The sequence below is a fragment of the Dioscorea cayenensis genome, chromosome 8, assembly GCF_009730915.1.
Source record: "Dioscorea cayenensis subsp. rotundata cultivar TDr96_F1 chromosome 8, TDr96_F1_v2_PseudoChromosome.rev07_lg8_w22 25.fasta, whole genome shotgun sequence".
NCBI lineage: Eukaryota > Viridiplantae > Streptophyta > Magnoliopsida > Dioscoreales > Dioscoreaceae > Dioscorea > Dioscorea cayenensis.
In genome coordinates, this window is record NC_052478.1 from 5,098,401 (window position 1) to 5,122,591 (window position 24,191).

Here is a 24,191-nt window from a genome sequence, read left to right on the forward strand (position 1 = left end):
TTTTGTTGTGATCTGTAAGATTTATCACTAGACTAGATACATCCATAATTATTTGTTCAGATATTTCAGTTTATATAAAACTCTCTTATTCAAAAGAACAAAACGCCAGCACTGATTGATGAAAGAATACCCATTAAAAAGAATCAGATTCAATATCTGTCATGAAAGCATCTGATTTGAAAGTAGAAAAACAGTCCCTCGTCAGCAAACTTACAAAAAAGTCATGGTGGAAAGGAAAGGAAAGGAAAGGAGAAGAGGGCATCATCAAAAGATCACTATCAGAGTTTGAAGCATGAAATACCAACTACTTGTAACACTATCTGATGGTACATCACTACGTCAAGATGAAAATGAAAAAAAAAGAAGCAACAACGTTGAATCAGGCCATTCAAACTTATCAACAATATCTTTTCTAAAAGCAACTGGTAAAAGTAAAAATAAAAATAAAAATAAGATTAAAAAAAGCAGGGAAAATAACAGCAAAAAAGTTCGCCATTCTGCACTTATAGTACAGAAATAAGATACATTCTCCACTTTAGCATATGTTGATAATCTTCATGAGCATTGTGGAAATTTGATCCGCAAAACCACCATCACCAAAGTAAGTAAATTCTCTAAGCACAAATGAAAAGATTATAGACTTCTGTAGTCTATGACCGTCACCTCATCCTCTGGGGCGTCAAGGTCTTGATAGCTGCAACCAGTGAGAAAGGCACCAAAACATCAATAGCCGTCCGGAAATCACAATAGCGATATCAATGTCGATTGGTACCATAAAGCTATCGGTGAAAAAAGAATATGAAAGAACAAAAAGAGACTATGGTGATGTATTAAATGTGCGCTAGTTATTTATTTTTGGCTCAAAGTAATTGATCTACAAACAAATTGATCAAGAGAGCTTCGCTACAGATTTCTTAACCATATTCAAATTCTACTCAGGTAAGAATGAGCAGGTCTTCATTTGATATGTCAACTCTTTGGCAAAGATCAATTAGTACTTTAAACGCGATGTTCAAAATAAATCTCAAAGTTTATCTACATTGGTTAGGGCAAACCAAACATGGTCATAAGTGCTGATTTTTAATGTTTGATTCTACAAAAACAACGTAGACAGTATCTATTTATTATAATAGCTGCAAAACTACTCACCTTCGTAGACGCCGAGGATCAGGGCGGAAAGCTGGAGACATCGCCAAGATTGGAGCTGGACCAGGACCAGGCCTGGCTTTCCGACCACGGCCACCATTAGCTTCAAATTGAGATGGCCCACCTTGCTCTCGCAGCATCCGCATAGCAACTTCTGGCGGGGCAGGGACAAAGGGTCCCAATGGGCTGCGGAATAAAAACACGCAAACCATTAAGGTGACAAGAAAGGCACTCATTGAAGTATCTGAGAAGCAAGCTAAACTTTCAACATACCCAGCACCAGGTACAGGCATCAATACTGGCGGAGGAGGTATATCTGATGGAAATGGACCACCACGCAACCTTGGTGCACCATATGCATCATACATTACCTCATCAGGATTTCCACCATCCGGCCCAATGTTGTTATGCATATCATCAGTTGGTGAGTTTTCATTTCTGTCGAACCTGTCCTCATCAAGCCTGTCATGCTCCCTACGATTGCCACGTTCATCTCTCAGGCGATTCTCTAAAATAGGCCTTCTGCGCGGTGCTCTATCCTTCTGTCAGTTAGTAAAATACAAATAAGAAAAAGAAGTAATCCACTGATTTTTAAGCAACAACTCGTGGAAACCTCTTACAAATTTGAAAAGGACATGGAAGGGATGCTAAGAACTTATTATAACCATGAGATAATTTAAGAGAGGGACAGGAGAGTTAATAAATTCAACAGTGAAGAGACCAAGAACTCCAAGATACATAAACAAAACAACAGCATACTGAATGTCATACTTAAGGAAAAGTGTTTCTATAGATGACACGTGAGTGTATGCCAAAGAAAAATAGTAGGAGAAATAGGGTTGAAACTATCATATAGAGAGCAGAATAATCATCATAACCAAAAATAGGAGGTTTAGAATTTCAAACTAATTTTAGGAAATGGTTTTGGTTCCCAAGAATAAAAAAAAAAAACTACTATGCCTGTACATTCCAAAAGAAAAATATGACTGAAGTCAGACCAGGTTTGGATCATTGATAAATGAGACACCTCAAACCATTCCATGGGTTCCAATGGTCAATTTCCATACTAAACAAAGCACTCAGACAGACTAAGCTTGAAAGAGCTCTCCCAAACTTGGTAAATTTATTCTCCTAAATTCAATGGTTTCTGACAAATTCACAGCAGCTCTGATCCTGGGACTGGAATAATCCATGTTGAATAAAGAGGAAATTATTGAAGCCATCTGAATAGCTTTTGTAATAAATCTCAGAGCAAAAAGGTACACAATTATTCTCCAAATTCAACTCAAAGTAGATGTGCAAATGAGCACCACTATAGTGATATAAGCATATCTAAATAAGAGGAACAGCGCTATCAAGCAAAGTCTGGCTGAGTGCTTTGTATGAAAACCAAATTGAACATAAGTTAAACCCAATGGAATTTCCATTTAGAATTAAAGTTCATCTTTTCAGCTCTAAAAGGCCCTTCAAGTACTTTAAGACAACAAGAAATAATTCTCAGACACCATTAAAGAGTCACTGAGAGGAGCTCATGTGGCAGAGCTCCTTAGTATGTCTAATAAAAGGCAATAACATAACTATTGAATGTTGTTCCTTAACCTTCAGGGCATTACTGGCAAAATACCAGGACAAGGGAATCAAGAAGACAAGCCTTACATGGCAGAACAATATATCCTTACGCCATCAGCCACCAATCCTCTTAATAGCCATATAGAAGGTCAATACAAAAGAGAAGATGCTAGGCATCTAATTTACAAATCCATTATCTTAAGGATAGTACTTTGTATACCATTAAGGTTGCAAACCAGTAACTAGGATGAGATGAGGAAAAGGCTCTCCATCATAGAACAAGGTGGTTGGAATTGATTATCCCTTGATCACACACTAGCTAGAATTGTATTCCCTGGGCTAGCATCAACATACTTCCTTCTTACATCAAGAAATAATACAACACACAAATACAAAAATAAACACATTGGTTAAAAAAAATATGAAAGTAATTTCCCCCAACACAACCAAGACATAAATCTTGTGGTTGTCCTACAAAAAGATAAGGATGAATGCTTATGAGTTTTGTAATTTGTATGTACTGTCCTTCTATCAAGTGTTAAAAACACATAATGCTAAGCTGAAAATTCAACAAACTTACTGTTTCCCACACCAATTTCATTTCATCTGTCACCAGAAGGCAAACAGAAAATTTTCAAAATGAATCAGCATTCTCAAGCTTATGAACAAAACATGGAAGCAGCAAGAAAACAGTTGAAATTCTCTCTTTTGTACTTTTTTTCTTGTTTAGACTTTTACTATCTTATGTTTTAATAAAGGTAGTCTATCCACTTCATTCATTTTTTTTTAAATAAAAGGCACCAACAAAATTTCAAACAGAGATTTTCATGAATTGGTCCAGCACAAGTAAACAGAAATAGCTTCTTCATTAGCAGAGATACAAACTTAGGAGACATACCAGAACAGGTTGCTGCATAACAGGAGTTCCACCAGGAGCAGTTGGATCACTGTAGAAAAAATCAATCAGAACACTATCACAATCCACTGAAGATTAAGCAATGTTTCTCTATAGCTAAAACAGAATAAGAAACACACATACTTCATATAATTTTGAAAATAAATGTCTTCGCGCACTTTTGATGTTAACTCTGAAACCAGATCTGTGTGCTTGAGTTTCAGATGCTTATGGACAAACTCGCCAGCATGGAAGAGCTTTGTGCAACCCTTGGCTCCACAACCATACTTCCAACCATATTTTTCATCTCTAATCTTCCTAACATAAGGATCAAGAATCTCAACAGCTGCAGCATCAATCTTCTCTTTCGCAGTCATTACTTCCAAAGGATCCTGACCATGCAATCTCCCTTGCCAGGTTGAATCCAGCTTCTTCTCCCATTCAGCACCACTCTTATCATATCCATCATAAGTTTTGCTGTCAGCCCTTACATGGCGAAGGCCCTTGGCTTCACTTGTCTCAGACATGCCATAGTAATCTATGCCATGGATGCGCCATAAGTATGTGATAAGTGTATCCAAAAGTTCAATACCTTCAAGCCCCTTGACAGTAGTCAAGCCCCTAATGATTATGATTGGTCCCATCGATCCAGCATGAGATTTCTCCCCATCAAATTTATCGCGATCACTGCTAGATAAAACATTATCTTCAATACCTTTCTCAGTATCAAGTTTACGAACTAGTGCTTGGGCTTGGTCAATGTCAACTTGGATTCGTCTAGTTTCAGAACTACTCGGGTGAGCCTTGGGAGCAGCCGAAAGCAGATCATTTTCTTTTGCAGGGCCCCTACCATGTCTTCTCCTTTTACCACCAGTATCAGCTTCATCGTCAGAGTTTGCATCACTGCCATGTCCAGATTTGTTTGGTGTGGAGGCAATCAATCCTGGGCCCCTGCATTAAAAAGTTAGACAAGCCAGGACAAACCAGCAAATGACACAATAGCAAACAAGAATGGCATACAGGTCTAGATTTCCACTCTGCAGATCAAGTAAGAACTCCTTTGCAGTTGCTCTAGCTTGCTCATTCCTCCTGCAAAGGAAATAATATGTAAAAACCTATTTAGCCCCCGCTAAATTATATTTCAATGTCAGAATATAATTCTACTGTGTTGGAATAAAATTAAACATACAACTTGAAAAGCCCATTACTGAACCCATAGCCCTCAGGTTTCCCAGTATACACATATCTATGTCAACACTTACCTCTCTATCACTGCTACCAAATTAGTTGGATGATACTTGTCTTTCAACCTACACCAAAAACAGGTAACTCAATAAATAGCAGGACTAAACATCACAGTAAAGCATGTTCTAACAAGGGAAAGTAATACACACCACTCTTCCTCCTTGTGTGCATCAAAATAAGCTCTTTTCTGAGTAGTAATATACTCTGACCTGTACTCTTCATACCTGCACAATCAAGTGATAGGTCAACATGCAAACCAAATAAATAGAAAAGGTAAATAAACATGGTCATCCCAGTAATTAAAAAAAAAATAATAAAGAAACAGGCAAATGTTAAAAATAATCTGAAATACTGTTACAACAATGTTTTGAGTACCTGCGTTCTGCTTCAGCTGGTAATATATCATCTTCTAGTTCTTGGATGAACTGCTTGTAAGACATAAGGCCTTCTCTGCAAGAAGTTAATAGTGCATTGCACGATGTCACATGGTCTTAAATAGATAAATACAGAAAGGGATGGGAATTGGCCAAAGCATATGACAAAGTAATATCATAATTCTTATTCATCACACAAAAAAGTGAAATCCTCGTATTGGGTTGCACAAAATGAATCACTAAAGAATGTGGCCCGTACTGAGAAGATAAAAAATTTATTGGTTTAATTAATTGAACATAAAATAGTACTTCTATGAGCAATGCGTGGCCGAGTCCAAACCTTGGAATCATCCCTGAGTTGAAGCCATCACCAAAACCACGCCCTGAATCAATCCAATCTGTGAGTCACTAAAAAGTTCAAGATTAGAAGGCACTATACAGAAACAAGAACAAAAAAAATACATACTGGGAAACTTTAACAGATACCAAAATTCTAAAATGCATTCCCAATTTTCTTGTTTGACGTGATAAAACAAACAGTTCCTTGTCATCAAGCTTTTTAACCAGATCAGCATGTCATGCACTTCATTAAATCTTATTTTCAAATGCTTTGCATACAATTCAAACTTTCTATTGTGTTCTCTTTCTGTTTCATTTCTTTAAAACAACAATGTGGCCAAAAAACATGCCCTCGCAGAATATCAGCACACCACCTTCCTTGGCATACGCACACATTGAAGAAAATAATCCAATGTATCATTTCCTATCCACCTTGAATTTTGCATAGTACATCAAGGACATAATTGAAATTACTTACTAGGATGCTTGTTATGGAACACTAGCAAATACTTTAGTCAACATGAATCAAATGAAAACCAACTGCAATCAAAATTTCAGACCAGTACTAACAAAATAAGCAGGATCAACAACGATGGCAAAGTAAACATATGCCAAGCAACAACGCAAAGTTTTCAAAAACAGATGCACCTGACTGCCGACCACCAAACCGGGGCCTTTCATCTCCATATCCACCCCTACCCCCTCGTTCATACCCTCCGCCATAGTCATAGCCATACCTTCAAACAAGTTATAAAGCATAAAAACAACAGACCAATTTTTATTGATGGAATAAACAAGGCTTTATCCCTGGCATGAAGGATACCAAATTGAACTCAAAATCTCTGAACTCACCTCCGGTCATCCGCCCCATACCCTCCTCTCGATCCGCCTCGACGCCGATCATACCCACCGTCATCCCTCCTCGACCGCTTGAAGGGCCCAGGGGAAGGTGATCTTCGAGGAGGCGAGTGCCGTCGATCGCGGTAAGGGGGCGGGCTACCACTACCGCGTCGTCGATAATCCCGCTCCCTGTCCCCTCTCCCAGAAGGCGGCGGTCCCCGGTCATCACGCTCGTCCCGCCGCTCCCTCGAGTCCCTGTCCCTCCTTCTGGATGGCGGCGGAGGTGGGGGTGGCGGCATCGGCGAACCACCCGGTGATTCTCCTCGCTGATCCTCCACCTGTGTCTCCGTTTCGTCCGCCATAGCAGCCGTGCAACCCTAGAAAATCTAGATCGAACTGAAGCTAGGGTTTGAGAAGCCCTAGAAATTGATCCAATGGGGAGGAAGGCGGAGACACAAGAAGGGATCACGCTCACGCTGAGGGGTTTTATCGCTTCCCATGAGATTCGAGGGACGTATTCGTAATTATATGGTTGTCAACGGGTACTTTTGAAAATGAGAGATTGAATCACCTGATCAGACATTTCACATGATGTGCGGCTCAGATTGCGTTTTGTCTGGTTTAGTCTTCTTCTTTTTTTCTTTTTTCTTTTTTTAATCAATAGCGAGATGAACGTCTAATGTAGGAAACTCAATTTCAATAGCCTAAACGGTCATGCATAATTTTATTTTATTTTATTTTATTTTATGTTTTTGAGGGGATTAAAATTAGTTGGTCTCATGGTTCATAAATTAATATAATTCCATCAAATCAGTAAAGATAACATTGATTTAAAATATATATATATATATAAAAAATGTAAACTACACCCCAATTGAAGTTATTTTGATTTTATAAAACCAAAATAATATAATAAAGGTGCTTTTGTGTATGTAATTTTGCATATGAGAGCATAAGTGCATTCTTAATATATTTATAAACAATCATTATTTGAGGTAGCTTTTGATATTTTCCCATTAAAAATATTCCAAAAAAGTTATTGATAAAATGTTGATTTTTTAGAGATGATTTTTAAAATTAAAATTTTGAGAAAATCTCTTAAGTTACAAGAAAGTAAGATAGTTCAAAACAATGTTATAAATAACAACTGTTGAATTATCATCAAATAACTATAAATAAATATTTCTAATTAACAGTTATATATCTTAAATGATTTAATCCTTGTATATATATAAATTTAATTATGCGAAATGAAACTCCCTCATTTGAGAAATGAGATTTCCATCACTTCCTCGAAAACAGACATCTAAAGTGGAAATCATCTTTCTTAGGGGTAGTTTGGTATGTGAGAAAATAACAACTTTACAAGGAAAAGTAAAGTTGTCAAAGACTTTCACACATTTGGTTTTAATATTAGCAATGTAAAGTAACGGTTTTCATGTAATTTCTTTCCCTTTGACTAGGGAAAATGATTCATAGGGGGGAGGGTGTGAAAAGGATTACACAGTGGTCATGAAATATATTAAACGAGTGAAATTCCAATATTACCATTATTTAAATACATTTTTTTCTTTATCTTTTCTTTATTTTAAAAGAGAAATCACTCATTAGTTTTTTTTTTAATATTTTTTTTTACCTTTTTAAATGTTTTTTTGTTAATTTTTTATATTTTTGGAACTAGATTTTAGCTTTTTGTATGGTTTTGATGAATTCATTTGATCTTACAAGGGTTTGGTAATGGGATTTTAACTTTTATTATATAGATATTTTTAATTTTATTAACTAGAGTAATCAAGGATAAAATTGAGAATGCATACAACTTTACATAGAAACTTATCCATACCAAATGAAGGAATTAACTTTACATGCATTTCAATTACATTTTTTATTATACATATCAAACATTGCTTTGTTACTTTACAAGGGAAAGTAATTGTAGAGAAAGACTTTACAGTAAAAGTCTTTCACTGCAAACCACCAAATGAGCCCTTATTAGTTACCACTTCCCGGAACTCAAACGGGCCCCAAAGTTAATGGGCGAGAAAGTGAATTGTTTATTGGGCCGGCGAGGCCCAATAGATTTAATACCGGACACGTCACGCATCAAGATTCAGAATCCCATCGGAAGGCATCGAACGGTCATCCCTCCGCGCGGGCATCTCCAGAAAGGCCCGCGAGGGCTCGCGGGGTTCTCCATCGAACAACGCACGCACGGCCATTGGAATCCAAATCGAAAATCGAGGGCAAGAGGGCGAAGGCAGAGGAGTAGAAGCTTGGGATCAATCTGAGGAGGAATCGAGAGCTATCGCTTGCGGCGTGGACACCCTTCGGATCGGCGGCGCATGCGGTGGTCGGTCGGGTTGATCCGGGCGCGGCGGCGTGATCTCTCGGACCTCCGATCCTCACCATGTGGTTCTCCTTCTGGCGGTCCAGGAATCGGTTCTCCCTCGACGAACTACGGTTGGATTTTTTTCCTTTTAATGTTTTTCTTGATTATTTTCAAATTTTTGTTTGAATCGGTGGAGATCTTGCTTGGGGGTTTGATCCCATTTGCATCGCTGGAGGGAACTGTTGTTTTTGTGCAAATCTTGATGCGGTGATTTAGAACGATATCATGTCAGTTTGGGGATTTTCAAGATCCGGGTGAAATAGTTATCGGATCATTATTGCTAAATAGGATTTGATTAAAGTACCAGTGAAACTAGCATAGATTTGAATCCTTCTGGAAAATTGCTGCCAGAGTTGAAAACAGGTTGTAAAACTATAGAAAAATGTGACATTCAGGGATGGAATCTTGGTTTGAATCAGAGGAAACCATGACGATGTCAACAAGGTGTTGGATTGGAAGCGTTCCGCCTAAGTTTTGAGAAAGATGATGCCAGAAGCTTTTGAATGAGGTTATATGTGACAAAAGTTGACTGAGATGATTAACAGAACAATTTTGGATGGAAAATGCGTGTTAAGGAGTATAGGTTGAATATTCAATATTTTTAGGATTTTTTTAGGTGATATACCTAAATAAATTTGCGTCTAGGCTCTTGCAACCTAAAGACCACCCAATAGTCAAAGGGCATGTAGTTTAGATGGCAGATGCAACAATGTGGCCTACTGACAGTTTACGATAAAGAATGTGTCTGTATGCTACAAGGAAGGCTTAATCTTTGCCTATTTATGGCGAGAGACATCCAAAATTTAAGGATAGAGATCCAGGGTTGTACACATAATGATTTCTGCATGGGCTAGATTTTTATTTAGTTTGGCAGAGATTTCATAAAGCTTGTCTAACATATAATAGTTCACCAACTATCTAGTGATTTGCCCGGGAGTCGGTTGCCTGTAAGTCTGGCAGAGGTATCAAACCAAATGCAATATCTACCGTTTCACCTTCCATTCTGTGTTTTGAATGCTTTCTTTTTTCTTCTTTACGACATGAAATGGTTTGTTCTTGCATGTGTTTGTGAAATATTTATAGTTAAAAGGCTGGTGCTTTTGGGCATTTATAAAGATCATATTTATCTATAGTAAATATGTTTCTGTTTGTGAAAATTTGACTCTTGCTCTGTTGCCTATAATATATTACTATCATTTGACAACCATGAATTTTGCTTCCAGTAGGAGGACATCATTTCATCTTTTATGACTGTGATACTCCTAGTCAAGCCTAATATTGGTGAACAATCAATTGGTTTTTATCCGTTGGCCTTTATATAACTAGAAGATCTCCTCCATTTTGTTGGCTATGATTTATGAACAGTGTGAACCATCTCATGCAGGTACCTGACTGATCAGCTTCAGAAGGTTCAAATCGTAAATGAAGTTAACAAGGTATGAAGTTTCCAGTCGAGATGGATGTTATTATCATCGTTTTATCCTGCGTTTTATTTACCTGTTACACATTTTCTGTTACAAAGGATTTTGTTGTTGAGGCTTTAAGATCCATTGCTGAGTTGGTAACTTACGGTGACCAGCATGATCCATCTTTCTTTGAGTGAGTCATCTGGTAACAGCTAAGCCATTTTTATTCTGATTAAGCATCGCGTGCTTTTTATAGTATGAAACTGGTTTCTTCAGGTTCTTTATGGAAAAGCAGGTTATGGGCGAATTTGTGCGTATACTAAAGATAAGTAGACCGGCAAAAGTTGCACTTCAGTTATTACAGACAATGAGCATTATGATCCAGAATTTAAGAAAGGAGCATGCAATTTGTAAGTATTCTCTATGGTTAAGATACTGTAGTCTTTTGATTTGGGTCTTGATGTTTTTATGGCTGTTTGTTGCAGATTACATTTTCAGCAATGAACACATAAACTTCCTCATAACATATTCTTTTGATTTCAAAAATGAAGAACTACTATCACATTACATATCGTTTTTAAGGTTGGTCTTTCTCTCTCTGATTCCTTGTGTCATCAGTAGTATCCTTGCTTTCTGATATTCTTATTTTTTTTAAATGGCTCATTTAGTTTCACCTATTCTTTTTCCTCAAAGGGCAATAAGTGGAAAGCTGAACAGGAATACTATCTCATTGCTTGTGAAGACTAGAAATGTAAGGTCCTCCATGCCTCTAGGTTCAGGTTTTCTGTCCTTTGATCTGTTTGTGATGTTTTAAAAGTTTTATTGATAATATGGAAAAGTATGTGCAAGTCTAGGTGCTGAAATGAAGATTGAATGTTGTTATTTCAAAAGTATGGTGAAATGTTAGGAATTCCCATCTGTTTTCCCTTGAATCTCCTTTGTGGTAAAATAGAGTTGTTTTTTCTTCTTTGCCACCAAAAATGTTATTGATTGGATGAACTCAACCAATGGATTTTCAAATTTCTTTTACTTAGTGGTTCATGATGTCGCGTCTTCTGGTTTTGATTCTTTAGTTAAAGTCCGTAGAGGTTCTACATATGCATGTCACATTGGCAACTAATTTCCCCTTGGACCCGGAAACTGTGTTTTTTTTTAAAATCACTTTTATTACTTATATGTTACTATATTGTCTCTTTTTTATTGCATTCAGATTATCCTTAATGTTGCTTCTCAGGATGAGGTAGTTTCCTTCCCCCTTTATACAGAGGCTATACGTTTTGCTTTCCATGATGAAAGTATGGTCCGAACTGCTGTACGTGCTTTGACACTAAATGTTTACCATGGTAAGTTGGTAAGGTCTCATTTCCATGAAAATTGTCATTTCTCATTTTATATCTATGGCAATAGATGCTATTTATGGTGTGTTCCCTTCTTCTCTATTTCCTGTTTCAGTTGGAGATGAAAGTGTCAACAAATATGTTTCAAGCGGGCCATTATCATATTACTTTTCAAGTTTGGTCAATTATTTTCGTGAGCAATGCATCAAATTGGATGGCTTAGTCTCCGAAGCTGCTAAGTAAGTCAATAAGCCTATCTATTATTGTCTTTATGTAGAAAGCATTCTATGCCATGTTTGGGCAACATGGCTGTGCAGCTTTCTTTTTCTGTAAACTATGTCTATTTGAGCTTTCTGATCGCTATTCTTCTTGTATTGAGCTTCTTGCTAGTTGCTCACTGCTTTAAAACATCCTACCATGTTCTCTTATAAATTATAATCACCAACTTGTAAAATTGAATCAGTACATCGTTATGCTTATACATTTATACATGGCTCTAGATTTGCACATACTTAGAGTGAAAGCTAGCCATGCTGAATCTTCTAACAAGATCATCTGACTTATGGTACAGGAATCCAGATTCTTCCGAGTTAACTTCTGGCATTCATACTTCAGTGGATGAAATTGAAGACAATTTATATTACTGTAGCGATGTTATTTCTTCTGGTGTTCCTGAACTTGGACGATTGATAACTGAAAGTATTTTGCATCTTTTGGTTTTTCCGTTGCTTCTTCCTGCTATGAGAAAGCAACACACTGTAAGTGTTGCTTTTTCCCTTTCTTCTCTACATTTTCTTCTGTTGTAATCTAAATAATGTGTTTTCCTAATGAATTGTTTTTTTTCCTCCCCCAGGTTTCACAAATAAGCCTTACCACTTCTTTATATCTATTGTGCTGCATATTACATATTGTTAAAACCAAGGAGTTGGCTAGTGTTATCTGCGCCACACTTTTTTATCCATCTGAGGCATTTGTCACTAAACCTGAAGTGATAGAAAATGGGCGTGCATCTGAGTCGAATACCTCTCATGAAGACCAACAACAGTGTCTAGGTTCTTTTAGTGTGAAAAGAGAGGCGGAGGATTCTGGAGTTACCACGCTTGATTCACCTAACTCCTCTGGTCATACCATGCTACATTCTTCACAACATAATCTTCGTGTGTCACCTATTACACTCAGGTAGCTTTGTTTCTCACAACATAATGCTCAATATTTGATTGAAGTGAATCATTGCAGTGAAATACCATTAGTTATAAATGTCTTTATTCAATATTTTCAGTCAACATACTATCTTCCAAAATATGATCAGATTTGTTATATACCTTGGTAGAACTGGGGCATACCAGTGAATTGAGCTGTTATGTGAGTTTGGCAAGTCGCTGTTAACCATGGTGTTATCTAGAACTCACACCAAGCCAAAATCACAAGTTTAGTAAGGCCCTAAAATGAGTTCTTATGGGATGAAGGTCCATTCTGGGTTAGCTGGGGGTCTGAGGGATCAACTGTCTATTATGGGCGTGAAATAATTGAAAATGAACTTGTGAGCAAACATATGTTTTGTTTTATGCCATCTGCAAGTAAATATTTAGGGCTTTTATTTCTGCTTCATGTTTAAATCTCATGTCCACCTTTTGTGTTTATTTATTTATTTTAATTATTAATATTATTATCATTTGGAGTGTGCCTGGAACTTCATTTTAGCCTGCAGTATTACCCTGAACCTTGCTTGACTAACTTAATTTGTGCCATGAAGTTGTTGGAGCTCATTACAATTCCCTTTGGTACCTTACCATGTTTGAGTTTCTGTAAATTTTTAGATTAATAATTTTTTACTGGGAAGATGTTTTGTATTATTTTTCTAACAGTAGCCTGTTAAGGAATAATGTTATTCTTTCATTTGATTGACGGATCATTATTGTTCACTCAGGGAGTTATTGCTGTCATATATCATTAGTGGAGATGACATCCAGGTTTTGGGATCATTGAGTTTGCTAGCTACATTGTTGCAAACCAAAGGTATTGCATTATTCTATTTTTTGCTTCACTATGTTTGTTGGTATGTTGAATTATCTATTACCATAATTTCTAGAACTGGATGAATCAATGCTTGACGGATTGGGGATTCTGCCTCAGAGGAAGCAACATAAGAAGCTCTTGCTAGTAAGTGGCAATTGCTACTTTGCATTACTTCTTATATTATGATTGCATCCTATGTTGCTTAGTACGTTAGCTTATAGATTAATTCACATGGGGAATATACATACTAAGCAGATTAATTGTGTATCAAAAGGCTTTATAAAGGCTTGAAATTCTTGAAAGTAAATGATTAGATTGTTGATTTTCTTTGATATTATCATGCCTAAAGAGTCCTTTTGTTGGTTGCTAATTTCCAAAAATTGTGGAATTTTTTTGGTACCTTATATTATGAGAAACTAAAATTTTTCAGTTTTTCTGACCCATGTTGGTGGTTAATGTCTTCTACATTAATATAGTTGTTTGATTTTTAAAATGGCTTTTGCATTTTCTTCATTGTTCCTTATGGAAAAGGAAGAGGATTTTTAGAGGCACAAATTTTCACCAAATTTATATAATTAATTTGTTTAAGTTATCACTGCACAGGAGTGAGAATGCCATAATTGCATCGTAGTTGGTTCTCTTTTAAGTTGTGCATATAATAAATTATGACCTCTATTGTGAGGGCCACTAATGCATATATGGTGTGGCTGCAGCAAGCATTGGTAGGTGAGAGCTCTGGTGAAGAACAGCTATTTTCTTCAGAAAACAATACTACCAAAGATAGCATAAGTACTGAACTTGATAGGTACTTGCAAAGGCTCAAGGTACGCTTGTTTTATTGCCCTCAAATCTCTGATTAAAACTTAGTTCATGGCTCATTGCTTGCTTTTGCTTGGTTGTGTCACTAAAGAGTTTTGTATTTCTTTGTGATGATTGAGCCACAATCTGTTCACCAGCTTTTTGTTGCATAATGATTATTAGGAGTCATTCTCTTGTTGGCTTGTTCCTTTGTTTTAAATAATGTTATGATGGTTTCCAATTCCAGTCATGAGTAGCCTGTCATTTAATATTATCCCTACCTGACCTTTTGTGTTATGGGCTATTTTCCTAAAAAAAGTGTATTTTAATGTTTCTTTTGCAGGATCAGTATCATCTACCACTTTGTTGCGGGAAACTAGGAATCAGTCCTCAAATGCAAAGATACCAGGTCTACATAAATTCTCGTGCATTCTTCCATTAGATTCTTTTGTTTATATCTTTATGTTTTTTAAACCAGAGATTTCTTTGTAGATGTAACTTCGTACAAGAAGAAGATAAAAATCAAAAGTTTGGCTAAATTACTTTGCATCTGATCACTAGAAAATTGTAGGATTATATTTTTACATGTTTTACTTATGCAGAAGATCATATTGTTAGCAATATATGATATGTTTGTGTGTGTGTATTTTACAGGTTCTGGATGCACTAGTCAGTCTTTTCTGCAGATCTGGTACGTCTGCAGAAACTTTGTGGGTTGGTGGTTGGCTTCTAAGGCAGTTGCTTCCACATGGAGAGGAAGAATTTACTTCTCATCATCTTACTCAACTCAAGGTTTGATTCTTAAATCACTTTTGTTATTTATATCTAGTCAACAATAGCAAATGGTCATTCTTAGATACATCATGCAAATTTCCCATATGTTATAGTTAGAATTATTCTGCTTCTCGATGCAAGATCATACTTTCTGTGATCAAGCCAGGCTGGAATTGCATTTAATAAAGACTTACGTAGCTTCCACTTCAAGTGCTGCACCCATCTATACATCTATCAGCTTTCCATTTATGATATTTTCTAGTCATTCTTAGCATGCTAATTATGACATAATATATGAATGCCTGGATCAGGAGCATTATGACACAAGTATAGGCCTGGATCAGGTGATAGCTCTGGATATATTTGGTAGATGTATGCTCTCTAAGAAGCTTGCTTTGTACAGGATTCTCACAAACAGTCTACTGCTCATCTTTTTGGGGAAATTAAAGGAATCTGGTCCGATCTGCTCCTAACAGTTCTTAAAGATGAATGGAGGAACTGCAAGAGAGGTACACCTACTAGATTTTGCTAAATCTTTTGATTCAGTTATGCTTGATTTAGCTGATACTTTATCAGAATGACTTTGTGATCAGCAATTGAGGCGCCATCAAGTCGAAAAGATCCAAGAGTCATTCTCTCACCGTCACGAGTAGTTTCTTCTGGAGGTCCGTTTAAATAGCTTGATAAGGGTTCATTCATGATTATGAAATTTTTCTTCAATTTTGAATGTGGGTGGTTATGGCTGGGCTTTAATATCAGCTTAATTACTCTTCAGGTGAATCTTCTCTTGTGGCCGGTGAAAGAATGTGTGAGTTGGTTAAGGTTAGTTGCATCTTATCCCTCTCTGTTATTATTTTGGTCAAAGTTGAAAGCTTGCATCTTTCTGGGGTATGAAGACATCAAACTCAGGATCTATGTTTTAACCTTGCATTGTGAGTCTGCCACCATTTTTTATGCTGTCTTGGTGCTGGTGTAAATATCAACACAATATTTTTCTTTTGTACGCGTGTATCTAATTGTAGCATGACACCAATGTGGACAGCAATACTAGTAGAGGCTGACAGAAATGCAAACTATTCATGTCATGGCCAATTTTCTTATTATGGGATAATGTGACTGTTGGATCTTCTACAGGTATCATTCATTATTCATGTGTATATAAAAGGTGAAATAGTTGATAATTTACTATTGATTGTTAGGCCTTCTTTGTTAATAATCCGATATGTAAGTACTACAGTTACGCAAACTGGACATGACAACAGGGGGGCTCAACATTTTGGGTCAGACAAATAGAATAGTTTCTTTAATGGTAATCTTATATTCTTTTGTGAACATAGGAAATATCAATAAAGGGCTCAGCCTGTGGGGTCAGAAAAGTAGAATAGCTTGCCTAACAGTGTGTATTCATGCTTGCACTTTGGTGTGATTGACCTTTATGTTCATTCATCTTGCTTGACCTGCTTGCTTCCTAATATGTGTGTATATGTGCATGCTTTCTTCTGGGTGTTAGACCCCTTGAAAGTAAGTGTTTTCTTTGGTAGTTTATTGTACCTAAGGACTCTCTGGAAACACATAAGGAATTCTATTGGGAAACACATAGGGTCAATGTTATTTTATTGGCGTGTATGAACTGGTAATTTCTGTGATGTCCAGGTTTTTGTACTTCAACGTCAACTTCTGATTTTCTCTCTGGGAGGATCCTTGCCTGATCAACCTACTGTTGATTCTTCAGTAAGTACTCCTGCACATTGCCGAGCAACAACCGCGGGTCTCGATGTTATTGTTCCAAAGCCTGGAAATGAAATTACTTTAGGTTGGCTAAACATAACTTATTAGTCCAAGTTACTGCCCCACATAGTATTTTTAAGTTAAGGTTCCTTTAATTGAATGGTTGCTTCTGTTGCCATTTGCAGTTGATGCAATACCTTGTAGAATAGCATTTGAAAGAGGAAAGGAACGCCACTTTTGGTTTTTAGCGGTATCTAGGGAGATGTCTGGTTGGCTACTCTTAGCAGAAGAATTGCCCCTCAAGAAGCAATGCGGTGTTGTACGTGTTACAGCACCCTTGGCTGGCTCAAATGTATGTGTTCTTGAACTTTAAAGTGTCACCTGAAAATTAGAATGCTGTATTCATTGATGTTTATTTGTTAATTATTCACACCTTGCTTTAGGCAATACCTTTTTATTTTTATCCCATACAACATGAATATTCTATGAATTTTGCATTAAGTTTTATTTAGATTGAACTTTTTGTTTGCCTTCCTACTGAACATATGTAATTAATCCACAATTTTGCACGACAATCTATTCAGACAGGACTTCAATTTTGGCTTTCATTTTATTAAATTTGATTAATACACTAATGATCTAGAAGGCATGAGGAATGCATATTACTTCCAGATTGAGGTGAATCTTAGTTTTTCCAGATGTAGATCTTTTGATGGAATTTATCTACATGTAAAGTTAAAGGTAACAATTCAAACTCAAATGCTTTCTCTGAATTTTGACCAACATACTAGAAAGTAATTAAGTAAATCACTCATATCTAGTAATTAAGTAAATCACTCATCATTGTCCATCCATTATCACAAACCTTATTTGCTCTATGTTCAGTTGTGCGAAATATGGTTAGAATTATACAAAAATTTCTCTTCTGGAATGACTAGAGTAAACAACTGAAGATGTAATCGTGACCTTTTATTTTTCTCTATCAGCCCAGGATAGATGATAAGCATCTAAAGTGGTTACACTTGCGCATCCGTCCATCTACTCTGCCCTCCTTGGATCCATCAAAGTATGATGGCTTTGGGAAAGGCAAAGCGAAGGCTTTGGTTGATGGAAGGTGGACCCTTGCATTCAGGGATGAACAATCTTGCAAGTTTGCAGAGTCTATGATTATAGAAGAGTTGCACCAACTGTCCAGTGAGGTGGAGAAAAGGTTAACGCCTTTACTTGATGATGATTTTTCTAGAAAACCCCTGGATCATTCTAATGCTTTGTTTGGAGATACTGCTGATAATATCCAGTAATAATTCTTTTTTAGGTTTGAGGTGGTGATACTGTGAAATAATACTAGCTTTACAGGGTGGTGGGGTTGTACTGGTATCTTTTGCAAAGCTCCACTACCCTTTTTGTATATGTTCAAATGGTTAAATTATCAAAGTCTAGAGTTTAACACATAGAGTTTCAGGCTCTCAGCCATTTGTGTGTCAGGCAGTACATTATCATTCTTTGTACATTAACTATGTTTCCTTGCAAATATTCTTGTAATCTTTTGCTTAAATAATCATTTTTTCACACTTGGGGAATACCAGTCTTGTTTTGGCATAATATATAATGCAATCAATCATCTCTTATGTTTCTTTGTTCAGGTGTGTAAAAGTATTACTATCCTTGAATTTCATCAAACTTTTGGCATATGTTTTGTCTGATTTTTTTCCTGCCAAGACTTTTGTACAGACAAGACATGAAAGAGCAACTTCTCGGAGGATATGACTGACCATTCATTAAACCACATTTTTAAGGTACACTGATACCCTGAAATTTAGCAGTTCATCGCTCGTTCCTTAATGTATTATTAAAAATATTATAAACGAAATATCATGAAATATTTGTAGAATTGTTTATCTTGATTTATAGTGCATGTCTACATGCCTCATTTTGATGTCTTCAAAAATGAAAGGAGCTATTCTTTGTTGTCTGTTAAGATTCTCTTTGTGGCTTTTACCCATGACAAATGTCTTGAACCTCTTATTGTCTCTTTAGTTAACAATGGAACCAGCTATTAGATGCTTACCTCTATCACCTATTAACCAAAACCATCCCAATACTGTGTTCTAGCTTTTTTGTTCTTTTCCAATGGGGCCTTAAAGAGTTCAAAATCACCCACTTTTTGAGTATCTGCCATTGTTTATAGGGGCATTGCCAAGTCTCCAGCATGGTCTGCACTTAGAATGTTCAATCTTATTTATAAGTTCCCTTTCAGGTTTCTCTATATTTTTTTTCACCTTTTTACTTGCAAAGGATGTTTGTTTTTGTAGTGTACTTCTGTTATGATAATTTAAGGGAATGATGATCAATCAAATTTGATTTTACTGGATAGATATAGCAGGCTGACATCAGTTAATTATATAAATTTTGGTGTGAATATGTAAGTTAGACTTTATGATTGCTTACATCATGTGAACTATGTATTTTCTACTAATAGATGGAAACCTTAGGTTTATCTTTATTTATATTTAGAAAAAGATTGAAGTTGCTACTATAGGACTTACAATTGTCACTACTTACCCCAATAGAAAGGAGAACCAATGAATTGAAATTATTGTGATCACTATAATAACTTGATTAACTTTTATAGTCTTGAATTGAAGTTCACAAAAGCAGACCTGTTTTGTCAATAAGTTGGATATCAAATCCAATATGAGTCATTGAATCTTTCTTTTCACTCAAATAAAGCAAGTAACTTTATTCTTTTTTTTTTTTTTATATATTTTTGATCATTTGCACTTGTAATAAAAAACTTCTGATGAGTGAGTTCCAGGTCCTGCAGCATTTGGTGTTCAATCAATTCAGTTTACTTTTTATGCTTTTTCTTATGCATGAACTTTTATGTGGCTTATGTTCAGGCTATGCTTTACTTATCACGAATCTAATGATGGTACAAAAAGCATTAGCATTGAAGAGTACATTCCAGAGGTTCAGATGTAAGTTACCATAATTGACTGATTAATTGGATGATTAGGAAGCATTTTACTTGTTCCTGATTTCAAGTGAGCAGGTTTTAACTTAAATGGCATCATTAAAAATAACAAAATTACCATACAGCCTCATGGAAACGTGATTTTTTTAAAAAATTTTATTGAATAATAATATATTATATATATATATAATTATATGTGCACTTTTTCTTTAAAACCTCAGCTTCTTATTTTAGAAGAAGAATATAAATAAAATCCCTCTTCTCAATCTCTCTGTATATTATAATATAGAACCATCATAAAAAGCCAGTCAAGTAAAATAACCAACGCGGGAGCTTCGCCATTAGTGATAAGGTATAATATGCGGCCCTGACTTATGGCTTTGTGTTAAATCTGGCCTTAATTAAGGAAAAAGTTAGTTTAATTCTTTAACTCAGAAATAATCATTGTATTAACTGTTAATAATGGAAAATTTTATATACTTAGGTCATAGGTTGTTTTAATACATAGAAATCCAGTGAAATTATTCAATTGGGTTATGAAACCACTCTTAACAAATCACTTAAAGAAAAACCTCCACAACAAGAAGAGCATTCAGTACATACAATGAGAGTTGAGCTAAAATTAATCTTCACCAAAGATTCCAATGAGATAAAAAAAAGAAGGAACACGAAGATTAATTCATCTGCTAAATCCCAAAGCAGTGGGTCATACAAGGGGATGATTGAGATAAAATAACAACTAAACCTCTAGTGGAGAGAACCATATAGTACATACATGAATGGCAGATTGCCAGAGTCCGAAACTGATCCTGATCCCCGGCCCATCCTCTTCTTGTTTCCTGATGGGTGACCGAAATCTCTCATGACATGTTGTGTCCGTTGGCAGTGATTACAGAGGGTTGCTGCTCAACTCTGGCCTCTGAAGTTCCATTCTGATGTTAAGGAAAATAAAACAAAAACATGAGCATGAGAACTGAAGCAAAAGCTGCAGATGATAATGGCCTTATTCTGTGAGTGATTGATTCAGGAGCTCACCCCTTCCTTCAGTTCTGGCAGGGAAAGCGGGGGTGGTGGAGTTGGGTTCTTTGAAAGGTCTCTGAGTGTTCCCTGAAGATTACAAACAAGCAACTTATTCAAAAATATTATTCGTTTGTTATATATGTGCTGCTATATCAAAGAAACTTGAAAGATGGAATTCTTTGTTGTTGCATGAGAATAAGAGGGCCTTACAGGCATAATTTTAAGGGGTCTGATGTTCAACTTATTGTTTTATGAAAAGGAGAATACATATTACAATCTATAAGTGAAGCCAATAATATATAATAAAAAGAACACTTTGAAGATGCAAACTCTCAGATACTCCATGTATGGATTCTCAAGAAGAGATATCACTAATAGTGCCAACTATAACAACCTACAATACCACTCTCCAAAACATGGATGGATTTGCACAGTTGCACTTTATAGATTCCAAACTGCCTGACTTAAGATGTATTAGTGAAAATGGGCAAGTTTGATATGCATGATGAATATTCACATGACTATAGCACTTTATGCATACGACCTAAGGGTTCAAAACCAACATTATACTTTCAAAAAATAACACACTGTCAAATCCGGCAAACTATTACAAGACTTGCACATATGAAATAGGAAGGTTTTCAAAATGATAACCCTACTGAACAGATTCATCAGAAATTTACACTTTATTATTGACTAAGAGCCTGATAATAGTACTCTTAGCAGAATATTATTGTAGAAATCAATTTTGTATAATGTGGACTGAACTACATGTAAAACACCATGCTCATAATGACGGTATTGAGCCTACTGACAAGTTAAGCAAACTTACTATTGATCGGTATCATTTTAAGCCACAGAGTGAACCAAAGTATTATATACATGAAGTTCAAGTTAACAGTTTTAATAGTGGGCATTATATAGGCGTCATTTGTAATGAGCTACTTGGTAAAACCATTTGATATAACAATATTCCTGGTTGTAAGAATTTACCTTATTTGCCCACATTAGTCCACATGCATTACATAAGGTTCTAGGTCCATTAGGTCCACGACGCATCATTGGAGTTGACTTTGCATTAATTCCACAGTGATGGCATCTGGAAAGATTAGTGCAATGCCAATTTGAGAAACACAATTAATATATGGTCAGAGCATGAACAGCATTCATTATCACTATACTTGGATTACAAGAAACCCATGACGGGCCATTGTTCAAAAACTGGATCCATATGAAGGAAACCAACAGGCAACTTATAAAAAGAGGGATATCATCTATTATAACTATTTAGTAATTAGTATTTATTGGTAAACAAAAATGCTAACAACATAAACAAAGGTCACTATGGGAAAGTTGACAAATGGAGACAACTTCTGATGTCCGCTAAGTACTAAGAGACAGCTGCATTCTCGCTCAGTGATGCAAAGATGCAAGGAATATGTTCTTTCCTAACTTTTGAAAAAAAAAAGTCCAGATAGGCATATGTTCCAGCATAAAATGAGCAAACTTACGCCACTGCTGCTTGAGGTCGATCATCAGCACCCCAACGTTGAGAAGTATCCCAGCTTGTAGTACTTGTTACATCCTCTGTTTTTGACTTTGATGATGTGAACTGGCCCTTGTTCCGCTGCATCCTGTTATAATATGTTGAGAGGCACCATGCCACAAGGGAAAAAAGCAGCAGTAATACTTAAGGTAATCAAGGGCATCAAGAGCCCAGAGTGCTTCACTATTTGTAAAATCCAGTCAAGGGCAAGGTTCACCATTTGATCCAATAAAATGTCCTCAGAGTTGGATTTCGGGAAGATGCAATGTTTTGGGCATATCCCAATGCATTGACTAGCCATAGATAACCAATCTTATTACCAACATTTATCCAAACATACATTTCCGCATCTATATGCGTCTGAAGCGAATGGACATTTTGTGAATGACTGTTGTTACTACTGATTTCTATATATTAAATTGCCAACTAACAGTTATGGTGAAGAGATCTGGACATTTCAACATCATATCCGTTTGTATTATTTCAATAAGTTGTCACCCAGAAATAACAGATTATCTATGCATCAATAAATTCATTGATACACAAAGAAAGAATAACGACAAAAGTATTTCAAGAAAATTCTTAAGCGGCCTATACTATCAGCGCAATTCTAACAGCACTAGGTACAACAATGTTTCTAAACAATGTCACTTTGTAAACTAGAGAAAAAATATCTATTTTTGCAAACAAATACTTCTTTATCCAAGTTTGCCACAAGCCTAAAGCACTAAAACAATATTAAGAAGATCGTACTTAAGTTCTCTCAAGTTAAATTCAGACTGAAATTGTGCAAAAACCCATCAGCGAAACAACTCTAACCTGAGTGCCACCTCCTTCCGAACAGTGTACCGTATCTTCTTGTCAAAGTTCCTCTCCTTCCTCTTCTCGCGGAACCGCATCAACGAAGCAACTCTCTGAGGAAAGTTGGAGCGCTACAACCCATAAGAATAACAAACCCAACATGTCAAGAACTTCCAAAATCTTTAAACCAGAAGGAAGTCCATCCAATCAATACCTTGTAGGAATGGGAAGAAGACGGCAAAGAACCCAACCCTCCCGCAATCTCACGTCCACCCAGCAACAACAGCACAGCTTGAACCTACAAAGTTTTCAAACAATTTAGACATAAAGGTGAAATCCAATGGTGTTAACACCGAAACGGGAAAAATTTCACCTTTTCTGGAGAAACGGAGTCAAAAACGTAGACCTCTCCCTGGAACGAAAGAGTGAGCTGGTTACTCCCGATCGGCGGCACTATTAACCCGATGTGGTCGCCGAGGTTGGAGAGATCCGTCGGATGGTCGGCGTCCATCCCCTCCACCTCTGCCACACCGTCATGCTCCTCCCCATTCATCTCCTGCCTCTCGCGCCCGTACATCTGCACCTCCTGGTGCTCCCCGGAAGCATCCATGGCCGAATCATACTGGATTGCTCCCGCCGGCGGCGGCTTCACCTCTCCGGCAGAGCCAGGGTTCTCGCTCATCCCCCCTCTATAAATTCTTAAAAAAAAAAGGAAAAAAATCTCAGCAAAATCAAGGACTCTGAAACTGGATTTCGTGAAGGAAACCAATGGAGATCAGGGTGCGAAATCCCATCAAAAAATGGGGGAAAAAGGTGGATTGGAAATGAAATTCTAGGGATTTGGGGATGAGATCAAGGATGAAGGAAAAGGAAAACCCTAGCGCGACACGAAAGAACGCAGCCAAAGACGTGATAGGACAGTGACGTCACCAGAACTTATCTTGAGATCAACATTACACCTTGATGTGAGATATGAACCCTCCGATCAAAAGCA

General features: G+C 36.6%; 3 protein-coding genes across 7 annotated transcripts; 1 reads left to right on the forward strand and 2 right to left on the reverse strand.

The window, feature by feature from the left end:
* Positions 1-281: 281 nt before the first annotated feature.
* LOC120266936 (serrate RNA effector molecule) lies at positions 282-6,875 on the reverse strand. Of its 2 annotated transcripts, none has more exons than XM_039274595.1 (12): positions 6,421-6,875; positions 6,217-6,305; positions 5,570-5,612; positions 5,231-5,305; positions 5,005-5,079; positions 4,873-4,920; positions 4,631-4,699; positions 3,755-4,561; positions 3,614-3,662; positions 1,420-1,688; positions 1,150-1,332; positions 282-694 (listed from the first exon to the last, which is right to left on the reverse strand). In XM_039274595.1, the coding sequence occupies exons 1-12, from the start codon at positions 6,768-6,770 to the stop codon at positions 634-636; spliced, it is 2,118 nt and encodes a 705-aa protein (XP_039130529.1). In that variant the 5' UTR covers positions 6,771-6,875; the 3' UTR covers positions 282-633. The 2 variants fall into 2 exon arrangements, with proteins under 2 accessions (XP_039130529.1, XP_039130528.1); XM_039274594.1 differs by having other exon boundaries at positions 5,570-5,627.
* A 1,717-nt stretch (positions 6,876-8,592) lies between these two features.
* On the forward strand, positions 8,593-18,436 carry LOC120267850 (protein TRANSPARENT TESTA 9). 3 transcript variants are annotated; one of them, XM_039275526.1, is made up of 21 exons: positions 8,594-8,868; positions 10,182-10,233; positions 10,320-10,396; positions 10,480-10,613; positions 10,689-10,785; positions 10,897-10,954; positions 11,438-11,546; positions 11,656-11,779; positions 12,112-12,298; positions 12,394-12,719; positions 13,468-13,556; positions 13,630-13,700; positions 14,270-14,380; positions 14,698-14,763; positions 15,009-15,146; positions 15,532-15,637; positions 15,722-15,793; positions 15,904-15,950; positions 16,782-16,941; positions 17,042-17,208; positions 17,843-18,436. In XM_039275526.1, the coding sequence occupies exons 1-21, from the start codon at positions 8,816-8,818 to the stop codon at positions 18,155-18,157; spliced, it is 2,559 nt and encodes an 852-aa protein (XP_039131460.1). In that variant the 5' UTR covers positions 8,594-8,815; the 3' UTR covers positions 18,158-18,436. The 3 variants fall into 3 exon arrangements, with proteins under 3 accessions (XP_039131459.1, XP_039131460.1, XP_039131461.1); XM_039275525.1 differs by having other exon boundaries at positions 8,593-8,868; positions 10,480-10,785; XM_039275527.1 differs by lacking the exon at positions 8,594-8,868 and having other exon boundaries at positions 10,217-10,233; positions 10,499-10,613.
* A 1,990-nt stretch (positions 18,437-20,426) lies between these two features.
* Positions 20,427-24,102, reverse strand: LOC120267852 (GATA transcription factor 20-like). 2 transcript variants are annotated; one of them, XM_039275529.1, is made up of 7 exons: positions 23,571-24,102; positions 23,412-23,495; positions 23,216-23,310; positions 22,362-22,484; positions 21,844-21,949; positions 20,866-20,937; positions 20,427-20,762 (listed from the first exon to the last, which is right to left on the reverse strand). In XM_039275529.1, the coding sequence occupies exons 1-7, from the start codon at positions 23,877-23,879 to the stop codon at positions 20,691-20,693; spliced, it is 861 nt and encodes a 286-aa protein (XP_039131463.1). In that variant the 5' UTR covers positions 23,880-24,102; the 3' UTR covers positions 20,427-20,690. The 2 variants fall into 2 exon arrangements, with proteins under 2 accessions (XP_039131463.1, XP_039131462.1); XM_039275528.1 differs by having other exon boundaries at positions 23,216-23,328; positions 23,571-24,100.
* Between the last annotated feature and the right edge of the window lie 89 nt (positions 24,103-24,191).